Source organism: Cyanistes caeruleus, chromosome 4 (assembly GCF_971803275.1).
Source record: "Cyanistes caeruleus chromosome 4, bCyaCae1.hap1.1, whole genome shotgun sequence".
NCBI classification, from domain to species: domain Eukaryota; kingdom Metazoa; phylum Chordata; class Aves; order Passeriformes; family Paridae; genus Cyanistes; species Cyanistes caeruleus.
The window spans coordinates 79,817,683-79,840,837 of NC_141704.1; the positions used below are offsets into that span (position 1 = coordinate 79,817,683).

The window sequence follows — 23,155 nt, forward strand, 5'->3', positions numbered from 1 at the left end:
AGCCAGAACACTGTTTTGATTTCCTACTTTTGAGATCTTTCATTAGCAAAGACACAATAGATTAAAAAACCACTAGATAAACATGTACTGCAAATGAGAAAGTGAACTTGACCTGAGAAATAACACTACAACATGATCACAGGTCTCTGATGAGTGAGATGCAGTACTCATTAGAAAACACTTGCTCTCTTGGATTCACTTGCTAATTGAATTCTTAGGACCTATTAACTTCTAATGGTATTTTTTTTTTGGTTTTTTTTTTGTTTCCCTGCTTATTTCTACAGCTATCTGAAGATATCCTGTACCTGTTCTGATGTTATAGCAAAACAACCCATTAGTTTCAAGTCATCAAGTTCAGCGAACCCTCTATCAAAGTGTCAGGAGTTTGCTGTGTTTTCTTTTTCTCTTTATTATTTTTTTTTTCTTCCAGTTTTGGATTATATCTAACTAGGTTACAAGGGCTGACAACACCCTTAACCACCTTCATCATGCCTTTTTCAAAGCTGAGCAAATGCTTCGCCTGTCATTTCAAATTAGATTTTTATTCATGGGTTTCTGTGAGTGGGTTGGAATGTGTAGTGCAATCATTTGAAATCAACTCCATTCATCACATTAGCCTAATTTCCATGATCTCAGATGCTCTGGCTAAAATCTGTAGCTTCACATATGAAACCAAACCAGAAAGAATAAGGATTATTTTACCTACAGGCATCTCCCCAGCTGACCCCCTGAAATTCAGATTTCATTCAAAATACTATGTGAATTTATCACACACTAATTAGGTGTAGTAAACTAAGGAAAGATGAATATGTTCCTCTTAATGTAGTACATGGAAAGGTACCTCAGAATTGATTTAATTATCTTAATTATTAATTACATTCTTCAGAAACAGACACAAGCTATTTAATAAATTAACACTCTGATGTAAAACAAGAAAACAAATCTCATTTCAAAATATTAGTACAAAATCAATTCAGTGACGATTAACCAGGCTGCAGCAGAGGTGAACTCTTCCTTTTTAACTCCTATGTATTTAATTTAATGTGTAGTTTAAGCACTTCCTAAATCACAGAGACATTAGGTTATAGAATCTGTAACTGGCCATATTATAGCAGAGCAGTTAGGGAATTTGCAACAGTACTGGAAGAGGCACGTTAACTTTGCAGCTAAACACACTGCATTTTTAATTTACATAAAACAGGCCTCAGCTTGTAAATTAGTGCTAATTCAGACATCATCACTGCACAGAACTGCCTGATATCAAACTACCACTATTCCTTCCATGGGGCCATTAGGCTTCTAAAACACTTTTAAAACCCAGATTGCTAATCACACACTCTAGATCTGAACAGATCCTTGTGTTGTCATCGGTGCAGATTTTTCCTGTGAGTTATTGGAAATGATTACATCTGAAATCAAATAAAACCAGAAGTAGAAGTTGTTCTCTCCCCCTCTCTGTTCTGTCTGCATGCAGTCCTCTTTGCTAGGATAGGAAACGTCAAGCAAACCTAATTCCATGTAATCAACAAAGAATTCAAGGCCTCTTTGCTAATCTGATGCCACCCCAGAGCATCTCCCCAGCAAGGTGGAGCAGCTCTGCTTGGGGCTCTCTGCACTTTCTTTCAAGGGCAAATTGGCTTAAGGAAACCCTTTTTCCCAAAAACTGGATCCTAACTGTATATGGAGCAATGGGGTACATCACACCCGTGTGCCTTATCTTTTTGTGATTTTGCAGTTTATTTTTGGCCTGGATTAGTCCAGTGACCCAGTTTATCACATTGTGGTACCTGATTCCCCTTTCTGCCAGCATTTTTAAAGTTCATCCCGAGGACCAGTGGTGAAAGTTTCTCCTTGAGTTCTCCCAGATCCCCAAACACCTTCTTTTCTCTGTAGCCACATTAGGCTTAGCAATATTTGAAAGAAAAAAGGTCATGGGTGTTGTTTGTAAAAATCCTCCCTTTCCTCCCTGGCCATTACCACCTTTGCCTGTGCCCAAAGCTGGCTCTGCCTTCACAAAGATGACAAAAAAGTTTATTTATTTCAGAGCTCTGGTCACCCAGGCTGCATAGAAAATGAGTGCCTGATGGTCTAGAGATAGCTAAACTGAGTGAACAGTGCAAAGGGTATTAAAAGCACGGGCTAATCAAAAGAAAAGAGGAAGCTGTCATTAACTGGAGCAATATTAGCAGTGAATCCAAATATTGCCAACACAGTTTTCAGAGAGAAAAATGTTATTTCCCACATGACAATAACTGTTCACCATGCAGATTGGTGTCTGACCCACTTCTCAGAAAATAAAGTTAAATATCTGTGATTGTTGGAAAGTAATGACTTTCTGCTCTCCACCTGCTGAATTGACTTTGAATTTCAGATTTGGCTTCGGTCTGTCTACAGAGCTGTCGAATTACAGTATCAGGTAAAACACGAACAGACTGGCTGGCTGCTCATGTAAAAGGAGATGGATGAAAAGTTTGGCTAATGTTTTCAAGAGTAACAGGTGGTAGTTTGTGACTTCAGCTTTAGGAAGCAGACATTCCTTTTGGGACAGGTATTCTGAGGGCTGGTGCTTAGATTTTCAGGATACATCAGCCTTTATACCCAGCACATACAACCAACTGACAAATCATTAAGATATTAAGATCTTAGTGGATATTTCTTTACCTTTCTTGATAGTATCCTGTTTCTCATTTCTATCTAGGCCTGAAAATCGTTCAGAGTATAGTGAGCAAAATTTATTTTCATGGGATTCTCAGATGTTAATGAACAGTGTTTCATTTGTATTCCACATTTCTATCCATGTATTTACCAAGCTCCATTTTAAAACAACTTGAGTAGTATGCCCCCAGATTAACAGAGTTTTTCAGGATATTACTGCTTTCAGCAACAGACCTTTTGTAATACAAATTCCTCAAAAAACATTAATTCAAGGAGGAGGTCTGCCTCCTGTTCCTTTGGGGCACATAGACCACAGTCTTTACAAACTGCTTGAACATCACTGAAATAAAGATTAGTGTTGTAATTTGGTCCATTCCCTTCCACATGCCACCAACTTTCACTGTGTTTCACCCATTTGGGAAATTTCTTGCTGAAATACCCTCAGCCACCTGAGAGATTGGCTGATCAGTTTGAGGTCAGCATCATGTTTTGAAAGGAGTTACTGTGGATTGTCCAGCTTGAAACTGTTGGAATTTGTGGATTATGGATATGCTTGACCTAGGCAACAACAGGTACCTAAAAAATGAGTCCATTAATAAATAAACAAAGCAGCTGACCCAAGCAGCACCTCCCTCCATCAGGCTGCTGAAGACATGCAATGTGCTCCCCTGGTAATTGTCAGATCCACCCTGCATCTCTTATTCATGGGTTTCTATCAGTGGGTTAGATTGCACACTGCAATCATTTGAAATCAACTCCATTCATTGCATTAGGCTAACTTTATGCTCTTAAAACCAATTTCAAATATACATCCCTGTGCAGGCACATTAAAAATGTCAGGCAGCCTGCCACACCATGCTGACATTTGAAGACATCTGCAGAAAACCATAGAGGAAATTTGTATGCAGAGGTAAGATGGGTTTCCAGTTTCTGATAAAACTGTGTTGTCAGGGGAAGAGGAAAGGAGGGAGGGGCAAGGATCAAATTGAATTTCAAGGATCAACCTGAGTTCAGGGCAGATGCTGGGGAGACAACGCTGTTTCACTTGGCAGTAGGTGCACAGGACTGACAGGGAGACACAGAAACTCTTGTTTAAGTCTCAATTGGTGCATTGTTTATCCAGGATGGGAGGGTGTGACCTTCCAGAGGGCTGCGAGCTGTGAGGCTGAACGCTGCTGCTCATCAGCTCCTAGCAGGGAGCTGACCCTGTGCGAGAAGAACAGCACACAAATGACACCACAGACTGTTGCACATGACTTAAATCAAGAATGAGACCAAAGGGATTCAGTAAAACACAGAATGCTTTACGAGCCTGAAAGGGGTCAGTACATTATATGATTGTTCTGCCGGCCGAAGAGGTGACGGCAAAGAACAAATTAACATAGCTCTGCCAGCAGCATTTGTGACATCATTCATCATTTCATGTTGGTTTTAAACCACACCAGGGCCAATGTCAGCGTTATTGCTAAACCAAACCCAGAAGATTGCTAAAAGCAACCCATTTCTACAGGAATACAGAGGAATACTGTTCTCCTATTTCCACTAGCAGAAGATTGGGATTTTTGGTAGGCACGTTACGTGATTGAATCTGAAAGATTACAATAACTACCTTGTACTTAGAACAAGAAACAACTTTCTGTTGGCAACGTTTAACATTCCAATGACCACGCTCCTTGTCTAGAAAAGAACTTTTAAAAAACAATGAAGTGGTTTTGGAAGCAGTTACAGAGAAAACGGAGCTACAAATTGAGAGGGATTTGAGAACTACTAAAAGTTGTGCTCATAATCACAACTTCCAATTTCCTTGTTTTTCTAAGGGAACCTTGAAAAATAGATACAGAAACAAGCCAGAGATTGACCATGAACCATGAGAAGTATATAACTGGATTTTTTCTTGTATTGGTATTTTGTATAAAAAGGAGATAAGGAATAAAGATGATGTAGGTAACACAAAGCTCACAAAAATCTCAATATATTTAAATTCCTAAAGCCAGGTTGGAAAGTGTTTTTTTACAGACAGACAGTCTCTGCATGCATCCAGGTATCAAACTATCCCAAAGTCTTTATTTTGAAAAGTGCCTGGATACAATTTCTGGAAGTTAAAATCCTAGACATGAGGCCTGATATTATCCCCATGTTCAAACATGCTGAAATGTTAGTACATTTTTTGAATTAACACAAATAATGTACAAATGAATAAAAACTAGAATAACAGGGAAAAGAAGCTCCAAGAGAAATGAGATCCATGGAAATTCATGAACTAATGTAAAGGGATTTTCTTCTTGCAAATGAGCATATATAATACAAACATATACTAAGAATATTAATGAATAAAATATGTGCTCTAGCAAAATCTGGCTTTTCTACGTGATGTTGTGATGGACAATAACAAAGCTTCAGCATTTTGAAGAAAATTGGAACAATAGCTCTGGAGTGAATGAATTTTAGGAGAAAATGCAGTTTCAAGTAAGACCAGAGACCACAGCAAACTGCTTTGTTGGTGTGCAGGAATTGAGTGGAATTTCCTTCATTTCCTTAACACCATCCCCAAAAAGAAATCTAAGAGGAAGAAGGACATTGAGGCCTCTGAGTCCTACCAGGATTTCCTAAGCCTGACACAAACCTCTACCAGGTAACAAAGCACTCCCAAAACATCACTGCCTTTATTCCACATGCTTTGGCTGAGGAAGACTGCAGGTGAATTTCCACTCTGAAGTCCCTGACCCTCAAAAGAAAGCGTGTGGATATCCAGCTCTGCTCTGAATCAAGCCTTCATCCTTACTCCTGCAGCTAAGCAAGGCTGCAGTGATGCCAACCCCAGCTCAGAACTGAGTCAGCTGAAAGCTGATCCTTCCCACCTCCAGAGGGGCACCAACTCTGAGCTTGGCATGGCACTGATGCAATTTTCACCCTGCAGACTCAGATTTTCCTGCTTGTTTTGTACATTCCAGCCCATTTTCACTAACTAAACAAACTGGGTATTTTACCCACGAGAGACAGACACAACCACCTGAATTAGTTGACAGTAGAGACTTTTACAGTTTAATTAGAAACTGTATGTTTCCTATTTGAAGTGGAAATATAAGTCTGTACTTTGGAAATATGTGAAATTTTAAAGGAAAGGCTAAGGTAGGAGTTGATGATAAATGTGAAGCTGTAATTAAATTTTAAAATATAACAATCTTGCTAAGGGGCAGGAGTGAAAAAGCAAGTGTTACAGGAAAAGTGTTACTCAGTGCTATGCTGTGGGTAAAGTCATGGAGCAATAGTTTTGTTTGACAAGTTCTTCTCTTTCATTTTTTTCAAAGAAAGGTCACCCTTAAAGTCTCTTGGTCTCTGCCCCAGCCCTCTCCAAACTTGCTGCCTTGGTTTCCTCAGATCCTAGTACATGGAAAAGAGACATATAAACAGCACACTTTTGATTTCCCAGCACTTTCACAAGGTCAGGAGAGTCAGGGTTGCTTTGCATGTGCAGAGGGTGCCCAGGAAACACGGATTCTTAGTCCCTGGGAAATGATGGTGCTGCTCAGGGGCACACTCTGGCTCTGATTTTGTCTCGTGCTATGCCTAGAATTTCAAAGTGGATTTCCAGTTCTAGATAGGTCTGCACTCATTTCATCTACAGCCTCATCACACCAACAGCTGGAAGGATATGTGATGCAAAACCTGACCTGAAAGATCAGGACTGAGGGTCTTTTTGTGATTTTATGCACATGATTTGTGATTTTATGCTCCTCCTCATTAATCCCCAGCTATTATCACAAACAGGTGAAAGGTTCCATTACCCTAACACAAATGAAGATTTAAATTTACCTATATCCTTTTCTGTGGTTGATCTGTTAATTGTTTAAAAGCAAGAACCAGCACTGTTTTGCAGATGGAGAAATTATGGCTAGCAGAGGGAAAGTGACTTCTCTGAGGTAACACAGAAGGTCAAAAGAGGAAAAGGAATAAAATGCAGAAATTGAAGGCTCTCACTCAGGCTGTTTATAGGTTGAATCTCTTTAAGCAGTCCAAATCCGTTTGCATTTAGCTGCTGCATTTAAAAACAGAGAGAAAATGCTAGAGAAAATGTACTAGCTAGAATGCTAGACACAAATCAGGATGGTTTCACCATGAAAGCCTAAGAAACTTCCAGGCACTGAGTGAGTGACTCATTACAAGTGTACCACAAAGGCACAACTGTTTCTTCCAGAAATTTGAGGAAATTGGTTATAACATGCATAAGGAATGAGTTTTTAAAAGTAAACAGGTGAAGACAAATCATCCTTTTGTGTCTTCTCCCTGATTAATCTTCTTAACATAAGAGAAAAATTGATTAATCCTTGAAGAAAACAAAGTTTCTAGATTATATTCTGGTTTTACCTTGTAAAGTAACTTGTAGCCTGGAGATCTGAGTCCTGAGGACGGAGGTTATCATACACATATTTCAGATCCTGGATGCTGTTTAGCTCAGGCAATCCTGCATGCAGCATCTAAATGTAAAGTAATATTAGGTCATTAGTCCACTGGTCTATTGAAAAGAAGTTTAAACTAAATGGGCCTAAGTAAGCAAAGAAAGTTTTTACACCAAAATAAAACAGTAAAACAGTTGTGCTGATCTGAAAAGTGGTTCTGATGCTAAAGCAATGCCTGGAATAATAAAGTGAATATATTGCACTGTAAACCTTCACACTGAGGCACCTGAAAGAGGCATGGGTCAGCATCCACAATCCATTTTAGTTATTTATTTTCTCTTTGGATACCATAACCTCAAGGTGTGCATTGCTAAGCCTCCTTCAGATCCTCCTAATGGTGATAAAGGGGAGGTGACCAAATCCAGCCACCTGAACAATAGTAACAACACTTCTGTTATGCTCACAGTGTTGCCTTAGCCATAATTCAATTTAGTGCAACATCACCCTCTCATTTGTAATTCCTGGTTCCACCATCACTGCCCTGGGCTCCTCCTGCAAAGGCATCACAGATCAGAGGAGGAGGAAATCTTCTCCAGACACTGATTCCTGGCAGGAGCCCTGGGGAGGGCAGTGAGCACTGCCCTCTGGAGCAGGTATCATTCTCCATTGATGAGGGACAGAACTGTCCTAGTTAGCCAGCCAAATTCTAGTTAGATTAAATTCAAAAACCAAATAATGCCAGCATTCTCCTTGCAAAGTGAAAACTTGAGGGGATTAGACAGCTCAGTGTGTCCAATTGCCCGTACAGCTCTTCTCCAGGCATCTTCAAATGCCAACAACAACAATAAAATTTACTCACTTCAAAACCTACTGATTTTTCTCAGCAATCACAGCAAGTTGGGAGTGAAGCTTTTTTTGTGTAATGGAGAAAAACATCACTCCTTCAGATTGCTCAGATGAAAATGTATCTGAATTTGCAGTCACTGCTGTGGGTTCTTCATTGATATTTATGTCTAGCTCAGACAGAAAGACCCACTGAATTTTTCAAGTAACAGCAAAGAAAAAAAGGAAGCACTGATTTTATTTTAAGGTTATTCCTTCAAACATTCTCTTGTATTTGTACATTTTCTTTCTGGCATTATGAGGAGAATCTTGCTCAGCCCCATTCCAAGATACCACTGTTAGATTTCTGTCTTTGCAGAGTTTTGACTGACAAGGAACAGAGGGGCAGAAATCTCAATGAGGTGAATTAAAGTGGGTTGACAGCAGGGACAATAACAATATTTAGCACTGAAGGACACACAGTGCTTATTAATATACCTTCAACCCAGTTATAGAAGATGATAACAACTCCTGCCCCCTTTGGATTTAATAAAAAAAAAAAGGTAAACAAAAAAGGCTGTAATATTGGCAAAGTAAGCTCCTTGCCCTTCACCAGAAAAGGGAGTGATAAAGTCCATTTTAATAACTTTCTATATGAAAAAATTTTTATTAGGGTAATGGAGTTTGCATTTCTTTAAAGTAGTCAGAAGGTGTTTGTGTCCTGCCATCACCCTCTTTATAATGGTTCACATCAAATCTTTAATGAGAGTAAAGCTGATGAACTACAGGCATTTTCACAGCTGAACTCTGCCAGAAAACTCTTGAGTCTCCCACAGATGTTTCTGCTTTTGAAAATGATGGAAACTTCATGGATTATTTCTTACTCCCAGTAGCAAACGTCAGTGGAGCTTTAGAAGAATGCTGCTCACCGCCAAGAAATAACATTAATTCCCAAACTGGGCCAAAAATCCCTCAATTTGTTCATAATCGTGTTTGCTAGAAACCACTAATTGTCACTGATCACCCAGGGTGCAGTTTACTGTTCTGTGAATATTCTGTGCATTCAGTGTAATATTCTGTGAAGGACTCTGTTTTCTAGAAACAATCTTATTTAAGTTTTTTTTTTTAAACTGTGTTTTACAAATAGCATCTGAGAAAACAGATGGGGGAATAGAATTAAAGATTAATGAGGCAGGTTTCCAAAGAGTGAGAGAAATCTTAGACTTTCACTGATACAAATAAGCAGCGATTAGTTAACCTTATCCCTCCATGATGACATCTGAAACTCTGTATGGAAATGAATTCAAAGCAGAATTTCACAGTCTGGTTATTTTTTACAGGAATGACCCATGGAACTGAAACATTTTGATATTTACAGCTTCTGACCAACACCCCACTTCAACAAGTGCAGAAACAAGTCACCTTTCCAAATATTATTGGCAAGGTGCTCCCAAGCTGGTCTTGCTTGCTTAATTCCTTTTGCTATGAAGAGATTGTCCATGGGGTGTGAGTGTGCTGCCAGTTATTTTTCAATTATGAAGTGCAACACAACTGACTGAGCTGCAGCCCTCTGACAAATATTAGGACAGAAATGGATGAATGGATGCTGACTTTTAGCTCAGCTCTATTACCTCCTCTACAAGATCATCAGAAACAAGAGATGCAGCACGTCCTGAATACAGACAAACCTGAGCTTTGGCCCGGCAGAGAGAGTTATTTCAGATCTCCTGCTAGGAGAATTTCCCAACCACGCTCTCTGTTATCCCAGAGCAATCTGACATCATTATCTGCCACTTGCAGAAAGAGGGACTGCACTCCTGCAAGGAGATGGGCAGGAGAGGTGGCTTTATTTGCAGCACGCAGTTTTAGGCAACCTCTTCAGAAAAGCAGGGATTACTGCTGTGGATGAGAGAACAGGCTGATCCTGAGCTCTCCACAGGCTCTTTAACTTGGACAGGATCTCCTACAACCTCACTCTGCGCTGCTTCCAGAGGAAAATTGTGCTTTATGGTGGGAATGCAGTTTTGTTGCACTTTTGTGGCTCCTAAGCAGCAAGTTCAAGGGATCAGGAGCAATCCCTCCTGCTCCATAATAGGGAATCTCTCACTGAATCACTGCATGAGAATCCATGGACAGGATGGAAGAGGCAAAGGGAGAGATTCTTTCAATTTCTCTTGCCCTTCCCCATTGAACAAGTTGGAGATGATAAAGTAGTGTTTACAGAGCAATTTTTAAGCAATTTCCCAATCTCAGCAGCTCTGTTTATAAATCCATGTCAACTTTTTCATGCACAGACCACTCCCTTAGGTCGTGGGGCCCTGCATACAAATTTTGGATTTATATCTTAGCCAAGCATCTTAGCAAACATTAGTAAATGTAATATTCTCGTTGTACCCAAGATGGGGAAAATCATTAACCTTTCCCACACAAGTAAATAGAGGCATAAATCAGATATGGAATTCCCCACAGCACATGAATCAGTGGGAATACTTAAGGACAAAAACTTCTAGAGGCCTTAAAAATCTACACAAAGTTTTAAAACCAGTGTGAATATGGGCACTGCTCTTTCTTTCCTGTGTTTTCCATCTCAAGAAAAGCCTGTGGAAATGTGCAACACCCCCATTCTAAAGGCATCATTGTGCTGCTAAGGACTGTCAGATCACCCACCATGTGAAATATTTAACTTCCTTTGTCTTGTAGACATGAACAGGAATGGTAAATGAACAGCTAGAAAAAGGGCTGAGTGAAATTCCTGAATGCAAAACTTTTACTCAGATTTTTCTGCAGTTTTCTGCTATTTTGTAAAAAAAGAATGCATTATGAAATGGAAAAACACCAAGCAGCTTAGCTTTCCTTTTCTCAGAAATGGGTACTGAGAGTGGAGAGCTTTGCACAGGAAGTGCAGCTCTAACATTATCAGCTGTGCACCTGAAACCTCTTCAAGTTATAGTGCAGAGAGGTGGAAAAAGGGAAGAGAACCCCAGAGGAAATTGATTTTTGGTTTCATCCTCGAGCTTCTTACCATCTCTAGCAGGTTCAGGAGTAGCTGGCTGTGTTTCCTGACTATATTGTAAGCTCGACAACAAAGCTCCACAAACTCCTGAAAACGCTGTGGGTTTTTTCCACCCTCTGTTATGAAATACTCCATCTCTGATGTGAAGATGAAGGGAGCTCTGTCCCTGGAAAAGAGAACAATTACCTGAGAAACTTCACCCAAAACAGCTAATCATGCAAGACAGTAAATATTTGTAACTCATTATTCACATTTGTGCTTTCCAGTATTACCCTCCTCATTATTTCATCTTTCCCTTTGCCAGTGTGGAAGCCTCTATTGTTCTGTGTGGTGTCACTGACTAATTGGGACAGAGACAGGTTTGACAGCAAGAGTTTCCTGGTGAGGAATCCAACAACTGAGCAAGTGTTTTCTTCTGGCTCTTTGTTTTTCTTTAATTTCTTGACTCCATCCTGAAAGTGAATCTGGAAACAGGTTCTCTCCTGGTACTGAAATATTTAAAAGTTGTTCTCAGAGAGGGTGGGTTATAAATATCGACTCCCTGCTAGGCAAGAAGGGAATTTCAGAAAAAGCCCTACACCTCCACAATCCAACAACAAGAAAACCCCAAGGTATGATGCTATCATTAAATATACACCATCCTGAAGAGATGCTTCTGACTCCAGTTAAAACAGAATATAAATACATTGTCTTGTTTTCTCTACAGTTACTCTGTGTTCACTCTTGGGTAAATAAGGTGCAGAATCTGACAACATGGTTTGCCTTTTTTTTTTTTTCTTATCACCAGCATAGTTTGTGGCTATGGCATGCTATTTCAGAAGAAAACAGATTAGCCAGGCTTCTCCTAACAATCCTATCATTCAGTAGTTCCAGAAAGGCCTGATAAACTGCATCCTCACACAGAAAAACCTACTGCAGTGATTTACTCATCACAACTGTGTACACAGAACCATGTAAACTGATTAGAGGGCTCTATTCCAAGGCAATATTCAGTCTGTTAACTCTTAATTCGAAATAAATTCAAATAAACTCAGTGTTCTTGGTAAGTTCAAATGCAGAAATAAATTCCAGGATGTCTTGCTAAAACCTCAAACATGGGCTGAGTCAACCCATTGCTTCCTGATGCATTCATAAATGAGACAGACGAGCTTTCCTGGAGTTTTCCTCATCTTCCCATAAACGTGCCTGCCTTACATTACTGCAGAAAGAAAAACAAGCTGGCATGAGATTTTAGGCTACAGATGGAAGTTTAAGTCACAACAAAAGCTCAGGTGGTTTCCCACTTTTATATTTGGAAAGGCTTCCATGGTAGCTAACTCTGAATCCTCATCTCCCACAGTTGTCTTACACCTCCAAACAGTCCAGGCCACTAGGGTGGTTTTTAAAAAAAAAATATCAAAAGATGCTCAGTTTAGCAAAGTAGTGCTAGGCATGATGAAGGTCTGCAATAAAAATTCTTTCCCTACACATTTTTCTGTACAATGTAAGATGTGAGTTCATATTTGGAGGGTTTTATTAAAGTTACACAGTTATTGTGTACTTTTGGGCTGTAGATCTCAAGGAACTACAAACCTGTGTCTGTTACTGATTTCTGATAGTTCAGGTTTTCCCAGAACCTTCTTTCACTCACTCATTCATTTGTCTTTTAGCTTATTTTTTATCAGTGATATTTAAAATAGATATTAGATGTTAAATATATTGATACAATTAGAATAATGAAATTCGATGTGTTGAAGCCCATAGGAAAGAGAGAGAGAGAGAAAATTATCAGTGTTAACATCTTGATGTATACGTGACAGAAGGCCAATATAAATCTGAGAATGTCTAAACCCCAAATTTGTTCTTGGGCTAAAATATTCCAAGTCAAAAACTAGTGCTACAAATATGATGCATTTCGTTCAAAATTCATAGTTGATTTCTGATGTCCAGCTGCATCAAGAGACACAATCACACCATGAAAACACAGCCCTTTCTGAGCTAGTCCAAGTCTCCCACACTGAGCTGCTTGAGCTGAAAGCAGATACTGCAATCAGAAATTACTTTACTGGAAGAAATATGGTTTCTAACGTTGCTGGGTTGGGCTGTGGGCCAACTTCCCCATAATGTAATGACTGCAACATTAGTCATTTCTCTTGCTGTTGCTGCTAAAGGATCTGTGTGAACACACAACAGATATTTTAATATTTACATTGTTTAGAGATTAATTTTGCTTGTGGGATGACTGAATGCAGTTTTACAAGGTTCTTAAATTTCTCAGTGTCTTCTGTGAATATGTTCTCGGGCATTAGGCCAGTCCTTCCTTGTCAACATGCAAAATATGAGGTAGGAATTTGATTTCTCCAATTCTATTTAAGGCCTTTTGCTATCAGAGCCTCTCCCACAAGGTAAACCCTGCAAGCCCTGAATGCTGAAGCTCCAGTAAAGAAGGTGGATGTTCACAAAGGGAACACTTTGAAATGCAAATTTAAAAAAAACCCCAAAAAACTCACATAAAGCCAACTTAGAATATGGGAAACAAGATCCACTAGAAGGAACAACACAGTCATTTCTTACAACAGCATTATAAAATAAAGTTTCAGTGGGAAGAGATGCTTACTGTCTGAACAGAACATAAAGGATTCTGCAAAACCAATTGACAGGATGAATGCCTGTGCATGGATGTAAAATGTTCCTTCCTCTTTTCACAGACTCCTTTGGATAACAAAAAACCAGAAGGGAAAATTCTCCAGCAAAATTAGAAGCAGCCAAGTCCAGTCACTGTCCATCATGAGAATTTACATCAGCCAATAGAGGCTCTTTCAGTCTCCAGAAGGAGAAAAGTAATGTGTGCCCTGCTGCTGCCCTGTGCAAATGAACCTCACCCTGGTGCACAGGCTGAATTTCTGTATTTAAACCAGCACATCTTTAACAGGCAGCCTTTTCTGGGGCAGATCACCAAGATCACATTCCATTCTGGCATTTATTCAGAAGATGAGCAGTGCATCCAAAGGCCTGGTAGCAACAGCCCTCACTTGGACCTCTATCTATCACATAGCTTGTCATGTGATCTTATCTCAAATTACAAACATTAATTACTTCTTACCCCAAAACACCCTCAAGATCACAGCTGAGGCCTAGGACACTTCATATGCATGAGATGTTTGATGACCAATGATTGCATTACAGACAATGGGAGCTAAAATCTGTATTGATACAACTTGCTGCCTCCATCAAACTAAAGAAATGCCTGGCATCAGCTAAAAAAAACCTGGGATGATGAAGTACTTTCAAGTAAAAGCATTTTACCATATCTCTGTAGACCATGAGCTTTCTTTTTCTTATTTATGGTGTTCTAAAGAAATGTGGAATTGAAGCATTGTTGAATGACCTCTATTGTGTAATTATAATGTCTGGTACCATTATTTTTAGGAAAAAAAAGCCTCACTGAGAGAACTAATATGGCTTGAGATTGACCAAAGATGAACAGCCAATAAAACCCCCAAAATCATTAAAGCTACCTTATCACATCTTGAGTACTCTTTTCTTTCCTTTTTTCTTTTTCCCCCACTAAAGCCCTAGATGAGATTAATGAACCCTTTGGTTTTATAGTAGAAATCGGTCAAAAAGGAAATATTCCTGTTTATGACAGAGTCTGGTTTAAGTCCTGGACTTTAATACTTTACTATGGCTGTGACAAAAGAGTTTACTCAAACCATTCAGCAAGAAACAAGGCTACTTTATGGTTGTTTTTCATTTTTTTTTTTCTTTTAGAGATTTAAGATTTTCATGGGAATGCGTTTTGCAGTTCCTCTGGAGATTATAAATGTTTGGATGATAAATCATGAGAGGGAAAAAAAAAAAAAGAAAGGAAACCTCAAGGAAATGAAGAGATCAGGCAAAAATAAACTTGGTCTGGGGTGATGGGAACATCTACTGGGACTTCACTGTGGGCTAGAATAATGCTGCATTCCAAGAAAACCAGGATTTGTTATGAAACACAAGATGTAAACTGATTAACAAAGCTTGTAAGGTCAACAGTGGTTTTAGTTTTTCTTGCTCTGAATCTCATGGTGCAGAACATTTAAGAATGATACACAAACTTCTTTTTGTATTAAGTAGGAAAAATATATGAGATAACCAACAACAAAATGACCTTTGCTCTGATCCAGTCTAAGCTTCCTGACAGTGCACTTATGGAAAAGTCCAAGTCACACCCATTTATGCAGTGAGAACAAATCTGTTGTAATCCAAGTTTTCTTATGGACAATGTGTGAGAAACCACTCAGAACTCTGCAATTTTAAAATCAGCTGCTCAGCAGCAAACCTCCTCCCCTCCCCCCCATATATTCTCTGACTGCTTTAAAATCATTTTGCCTGAGTCAAGAGTGACTGATAATATTCAGCATGACCATGTGGAATTTAGATGTATCCAATAAAATAGGAAGTGCTTTTAGGGAGTGCTTGATTGCTGACATCCTTTGCAGCAAAAGCCAAAAGCTTATTGAAGAACACAAAATAAATGAACATGAGTGCTTATTTCTCTAAAGCCAAGTGAAAATATTTAATCACCGTAATCATAGACATTTGTAGACACAGTAAAAGGCCATAATCAATGGCACTCCTTTTATATATTAAATAATGAAACAGGGAACAACCACACAACACAATTCATCACCAGCAAACATAAAGAAATATGCCTGGGCCTCCATTTTTCTTCTTATCAGCACAAGATCATAAACATGCTTCTGGGATTCTCATTTAGCCTATTCTCAAAGATTTTTATGGGACAGTTCTTCTCCAACCTCCCCATCAAATTTCTGGTTTAGGATGTCCCTCACAGTATTTTTTTCCCTAATGCCTAATCTAACTCTTGCTGTGCTTTCATCTCATTAATTCTTGCTCTTTCCTAAGGGAAGATGAAGATCCCATCTTCCTTCCAGCAGCCTCTAAAGTATTTGCAGACTATTACTAAGTCTTCCCTCAATCTTCTGTAGACAACTTCTTCCACCTTTTCTCACAAGTCCTGTATTTCAGATGTCCAATGATTTTAATTGCTTTTTGTTTTCCTGGACTCCTTGTAATTTCCCTGGGCTCCCTATCTCCTTCTTTCTAACAGTAAAATGTTAAAAAATATTCCAGGGGAAGTTTTCCTGGTGAAAACAAAAGGATTACTTCAAATTTCAAGCCCTTCTACCCAGTATCTTATCATCAACTCGTATTTGACTGTGGTAAAATGTCAAGAAGGGCTCTCAGATCCCTCTCTAAAAACTCTTAATCCAAACTTTCACCATAACCAAAACCTTGTACAAAGGGCCTCTACCGAAAAATGAACAAACACATTTTCTATCCCATCAGACTGGTTGCTAATGAAAATTCTGAAGGATGTCTCCTATAAAGATGTTCCACTCAGTATTTATTAGCTCATACCCTGCCAAAACTTGAAAGATGTCACTAAACTGGAGTAAGTCACCAGCATCATGGAGGGGCTGAGGAACATGGACTTGTTTACCCAGGAGACGAAAGGTTTCCAAGGGGCCAAAGGGGATTTTTTTGTATCTACAGGAGGCTCTAAAACAGATGGATCCAGACAAGAATAAGAGAGAAAACTGAACCAGCTGAAGTTCTGACTTGCCATAAGACAAAACCAAAACAAACCCCAAAACCCTCACTATGAGAAAAAGCAAATATTGAAACAGGTTGCTTTGGAAGATCATCCTGGGAGGTTTTAAGATTCAGCTGGACACAGCCTTGGGTAAACTGGTCTGAATTCAGTTCTGACCTCATTCCCATAACAGAGAAAGATTTCTGAATGCCCTGAGCATCCCTGGCTTAAGTAAAACTACACCTTCTGGAGAATTAAAACTTGGACCTAATAGTTTTTTTTACCTACAATCTTAAACTAAATGACCAGGCATATATGAGGTTACATGGTTTTAACTCTATATTGTGCCATTTCTGCTGCTGTTTGAGGTATCTACTGCAAGAAAAGATTTCAAACTACAAATCTGAAGTCTCATTTCTGATTGAAGTTTTACCCACAGTATTTTTTACATTAATGTCTACCTTTAGAGGCAGAAACATTAAACTAGAAAGAATTTCCTGAATTCCTTAGGCAGATAGTTCTTAAACTATTATAGCCTTATTTATTCACTAATTCTTCTTTTATGTATATCAAGTTTGCTAATATCATTTTTTACTACCACAGCCTCATTATTAGCTCTTCAGTCAAACCACTGTGTTGAACATACCCACTATTTTGATCAGCCATAAAAGAAGAATTTCCCACATTGGACTGTCCTATTCTGAAAGATTTGTGTCTTCCTGTCAGTAACTGAATTGGTCTCATGGAGATTTAATCATGTTTAATGGATATAGTGGAAAACAAACTGTAACCCTGGCCTAAGCTAGGGGCTGATTCATCTGATTCTCTCTCATTCTGATTCATCATTCTGTTGTAAACTGAGTCACAGCAGCTGTTCTTTTGTGCCCCTTTGCCTGTGCAAAATGCAAGGGAGTGTTGGAGTCTGAGACACAGAGTGTGTGCCCTTGTCTCTGATACCTGGCTCTAAAATCCAGGAAAACACTGAATTTCATATAACATAAAATTTATGGGCATGTTTTCATGGTGTTACATGAAAACAACTGTTAAAGTTAGGTAGAAAAGCTAAAAGTGTGAGTGCGTATATTAGAGAGTTTTCTTAAGTCACTGGGAGAAAAAGTTAAAGTTTAAACTAATTTAGAGAGCAAGATTTAGAGTGCTGTCTCTTCTTCATTTTCTTCTTCTAGAGGTTTTTGAGTAGTAATAAGTGGTTGAATAAAAAATGCCACAGTTCAGGACACAGGTGATGGGTCATTGGGTCATTAAGAAAAATAATATGCATGACTATTGTTAATTAGATAAAAATAAGTATAAAGATAGAAGAACTGTGTAGTTCAGGGCCATTTTGTGCCTTCAAAGCCAAAGTGAGCCAAAAGAGAAGGATGAATTGAACAAAAAGTCTGTAAAGACTTGCCAAGTTTTGTGATAGCATCCTAATAAACACGAGAAACAAGATCCTAATGAGCTCTGGAGTTTTCTTCCTGACCTGGAGAACTGAGATAAACAGAACTCCCTGTGAGGGAGTATTCCAAAAGAGCTCAGCCCAGAGGGGACTGAGAAATCCACGTGTGAAGAGAAGTGCAGAAGAATGAAAAAAACAGATTAAAAAGTTGCAAGTGTGGCTTAACTAAAATCCCTCTCATTCAGGACCAATGGAAGCTCGTGAGTGGGAAAATCACGGAGATTTGATCACACCTGGTCCCATAGGATTGCTGTGCTGACAGTAAGGCAGCAGGGCTGCTGACAGCTGAGCTTAGACATGGTCACAGGTCCTAGGACAGACACAATTTTTGCAGTGTGCTGCCACAGGGACCCACCTGCAACCCTCCCATGGAGCAAGGAAATTGGCAAGGCTCATAAAGAAACCACTTGGAGGCACCTCTGGGTGGATTTCACTCTGGCTGCAATGCCCAGCCCCTGCTGCAATCTCCAGTTCTGCCACAATCTGACCATAGAATTTATTCTTTAATGTCACAGAATTTCAACCATTCTGTGCAGTTAGCTGGTGGCATACTTTGGAAGATCCCTACAAAGACGCTCCTTGAAAGGAGATCTGCTCTGCTTTAGGAACTTGTCTTGATTAGCTGCAGATGTTGTCCTGTTGCAAACATTGGTTAGGAAGCACCCCTGGCACCAGTGTCAACCCTTTTGGGCTGAGCTGGGCTCTCCTGCTCCGACAGACACAGACAGAGCAGCCTGCACTCAGCCACCAGCAGCCAGACTGCAAAACAACACCCAGGTGGAATCCAATCCTTTCTGCACTTCACCTTCAATATTTGACACTGCTCAGTGCAGCATTCCCCATGCCTTACACCATTTTCCAAGACTATCAAATTTTCTGTGTTTGTTAAGAGTTTATTACTAGCCCTATTGATAAACCACTTGAGAGTTAATTCACAAGGAGATTGGAGCAATTCCTCTTGTTAACAGAGATTGCTGGACAATTGCTTTTTGTGTCTTGACTGGCCCTCAGCAGTGAAGAAGACTTTAAAACTGAGACTTAAAAGGTGCCTTAAAAGAAACTAAACAAGTAGGATTACATGCCCTACCCATGGAATATTCAGCTAACAGGCCTTTTCAGTATGAGATGGATATTTAGAAAACACATTAATAGATGGTTGCAGGGCATTTGTATATCACCAGGCAAAATATAGAAATAAACCAGTGATGAAGAAATTGAATTGCAAAGAAATTCCTCGGGGCAGGGGATGAAATCCTACATGAATTAAATACATCAGTATGCTTTCCAGCTAAGGATGAAGGACAAAGGCGTAGTGTACAGAACAAGAAAAAGAAAAAAAAATAAAAAATAAGAAAAAAAAAGAAGACCAAGAAACAGAGATTAATTTAAAAGTGCTTGATGTATACTTGACTGTGTGTGAGAACAGCTTCCCCTGAATATAAATGTACATTTGAGTGCATGTGAGAACAGCTCCCTCGAACATAAAAAAGTGTGTGTAGAAAGCTTTCAGAGGAAGGGGTGATACAATGAAATGTTTCTGATGGGAGCAGGGAGGAGAAAATACACATCTCTATAAGCAGTTATACTTTGAGAAGGATACAAATAAAACTGTAATCAAAATGGACAGTGACCATGATGTCTTCTCCCCCTTTTCTTTCTGGTTTATTGTTAAACTTCCTATCTCTAGAGCCATGTCCTACAAAAAATCACAGGATGGCTAACAGAACAAGGAGGGAAGAGGAAAGAGGAGGGGAATTTGATAGGAAATCCCTTAAATACCTCATGTGCAGCCAACCTCCCAAAGCAGAGGAGTTCTGATGGCTCTGGAAGCATCGAGCAGCTTCTCCAGCCCACGTGGTTGTTAACAGGAACACCTGAGAACTTCTTCAGGAAAGTGAAGATAGGAAAGCAGTTTATGCCACCCTTGGGGTGAAGGAAAAGCCAAGAAGGATTCTGAGAGTTGCAGCAGACAAGAACTGGCTTCCAGGAAACTCAACCCAACAAGAGGAACAAAGCTCCTGCATGAACAGGGCTGGATACACAGGCACTGTATGGAAAAAAACAGTGCCTCTCTTAATTGTCTGAGTACTTGGAAAAGGATAACCAAAAAAAAAAAATGGAGATTATGTAGTGGGCAGTGAATATAATTTACTTTGATTTCAAAGCATTTCAGTTGAAGTTCCCCCACAAGAGTCTATTACTGAAAAAAATCCAACAAACCAAAAAACCAAACCAAACCATGCAAAAAAAAAAAGGGAAAAAATAAAGAAACAACAATGGAAAAGGGCAGACTATGATCCAGGCTCAATAATTAGAGAAAGCACCAGGCTAGAAAGAATAAACCCCTACCCCTCAGGCAAGACAGAAGTGCACCTGAAGCCCCTGAGTGCAGTTTGTGCTGTTCATGTGTTCTCAGACTCTACTTGTGCTTCTGCTGCTCAATTTGGGACAGCCAGAGGCACTTGAATTTCTAAAGTGATGGACTTCCCTGATAAATTCAAGCCCCTTTAGGCCTTGACACCTTGGAGATGACGCTCTTTCACATACAGATCTTCGTGCATATTTCCATTCTTTATGTGTATGGAAGTCTTTAAACATCTTTATAATCTTATTAAGATCATTTGGGCTACTTAAGGTGCTTTAAGTCATGAAATTAAATCTTTCCAGGGTTGCAGTCAGAGATTTTTTGGAGGGTGGCATACAGGAATTGCTGAAAGTGAATAGTGGCAAAGAATTAGGAGCTACCATTTCACAGAAAATAATAAACCCAGACACATCATGCCCGGAAAATAAATATAAACTGCAGAGAATGAATTAATAATGAGACTTACTGAAAATTCCTACTGAAATCCTTCAGTATCTAATACAGGCATGAGTTTTTGTGCATAAAATTAGAAAACAAAAAGTGATTATGCTTCTAAGTTTTTACTTTCAAGTATTAGACTTTTATGAATACTCTAAATAAAATTTTTAAAAGGTAAAAAGAAAAAAGTAAAATGTATTATTCTCAAATTCTTCCTTCTTCCCCATTTTATCTTTTTTTTAGGGAAAAAGAGAACAAATGTACATACAATACAATCAAAAATGCAGATAAAACTTATTTTTCCATGTACATAAGCCAACATTTCTCTTTTAGAAAGAAATATCTGAATTTTCTTTTTTAAAAATCAACACTTCTAGTGAGACATTAACACACATTTTAGGTTATTAGCACTAAAGATGAAATGTAATACTTTAAAAATAAAAAGAGGCACTTCTGTATTTCTCTGTACTTAGATGTTCTGAAGTACTTCTCAGTATAATAAAAACAACCTAGGAAAAAAGTGTGGGAAACATAATTTTCCCATATTTTTGAAACTTCCCTATTAACTAGAATTTCCCAAAGGAATAGTTAGGCTGTCTCTAGTAATTAACTCTGTAGAAGAAAACCAGCTTAGCAGATTTAAATTCTGGGAAAACCATGCCAAGAGCCAGGATTAGTTTGGCAAAGAGACAAGAGGGTCTCTGTGATTCAGATCAGGGAAAAGAAAAGGCCAGTGAGTGCTGGAGGTAATCAGGATGACTGGGTGTTTAAAGAAAAGAATGGACACTGGTGTTATCAAAAGGTGGATTTACAGTGTGCCATGAGCACTTCGTGTCTTGCCACCGAGTCTCACACTTCTCATCGCTGGAAAATGATAAATGACAGCGCTGGAAGTGGCTGGTAGTGAGGAGGATGTGATTGACTGCTGAATTTTGGATTAGTTCAGTTAGCACAGGATTTAAATAAATCTCTTGCTGCTTAATTCGCCAAGGAAGGAATGTTCAAAGGGAGCTGGTCAGAACTGAAAGGAAGTAAACAAAGGCAAGCAAAGCATGGCAGGTAAAACCATGAGCCAGAATCCTTCTTCCAGACCACCTGATGACTGACCTAGACTTGGATGATTCTCTGGATATGATATATCACATTATATTAAATTTTAAATATAATATATTATAAATTATATATTAAATATTATACATTATATATTATATATCATATATCATATATTATATATTATATATTATATATTATATATTATATATTATATATTATATATTATATATTATATATTATATATTATATATTATATATTATATATCACATATCATATATTATATATTTTAAATTATATATTATATATGACATATATAATATGACATATAATATATGATATATTATATATGATATGATATATGATATATGATATATGATATATGATAAATAATATATGAGATATGAGATATGAGATATGATATATAATATATAATATATAATATATAATATATAATATATAATATATAATATATAATATATAATATATAATATATAATATATAATATATAGTGTATAATATATAGTGTATAATGTATAATGTATAATGTATAATGTATAATGTATAATGTATAATGTATAATGTATAACATAGAACATATTATATAGTATATAGTATGTAGTATATAGTATATATTATATTATATGGGTATTATCTGGGTTACATTGCACCTATTTACCTGTGAGTGAGTCTGAGATGATTACCACAGGACACTCAACAGGTGAAGAACAAGGCAGATATATGAAGAGATTAAACAAGAGTTATTTCTTCCTCCAGTTTGAAGTGTACCTGCAGACTTGTCTGTTTTTGGGGGAATGTAGGGTCAAAAGTGGAGGCTGGGTTAGAGAATGAAAGGCATTTTATTACTGCTAGCAAAAGGTGTCATTCAGTGTGATTAAAAAAAAAAAAATAGAAAGAGAAGATAATGAAATCTCACGGTTCAGTAGGAAAGTTCCCTATGGGACTTTGGGAATAATTCTCCTGCCAAGCTCTCTGTTATGCTATTGGTTAGATAGGTCATAAATCTCCCTGCAACACTTCTGAAATATTAGCTCCAGATCCAAGGAAAGATGTGTTTTTATTACTATTTAAAGTATTTACTGCACTGTGAAGGCACATGTAGAAAGAAAGTTCCTGATTCCTCTTCCCTCTCATATCAGGAAGAACTGATTTTTGACTTGGAATCAAAACTGAGCAGATTTATTTGGTATCATTTAAAGATGAGGGCAGGAATTAGAAAAGTTTATTAATCCCCTTTTTATGGAATTAACAATCAGGAATGCAAGTGTGAGCATGACTGGATGAATGATGTCAGCTTACAGGTTCTCTGTAGGCTCATTTTGGATGTGCTGGGAGGAGCTGCAGCTCGTGTGT

The 23,155-nt window shown here is 38.3% G+C and overlaps 1 protein-coding gene across 3 annotated transcripts in view; it reads right to left on the reverse strand.

Annotated features, from left to right (window-relative positions):
* PIK3C2G (phosphatidylinositol-4-phosphate 3-kinase catalytic subunit type 2 gamma) overlaps window positions 1–23,155 on the reverse strand; it is a 250,762-nt gene that overhangs the window by 41,333 nt on the left and 186,274 nt on the right. For all 3 annotated transcript variants that reach the window (XM_086885512.1, XM_086885513.1, XM_086885515.1), the window contains 2 exons: window positions 10,897–11,053; window positions 7,021–7,130 (listed from right to left, as the gene is read on the reverse strand). In XM_086885512.1, the coding sequence (XP_086741638.1) occupies window positions 7,021–7,130; window positions 10,897–11,053 (267 nt within the window). The remainder of the gene's footprint in view (window positions 1–7,020; window positions 7,131–10,896; window positions 11,054–23,155) is intronic.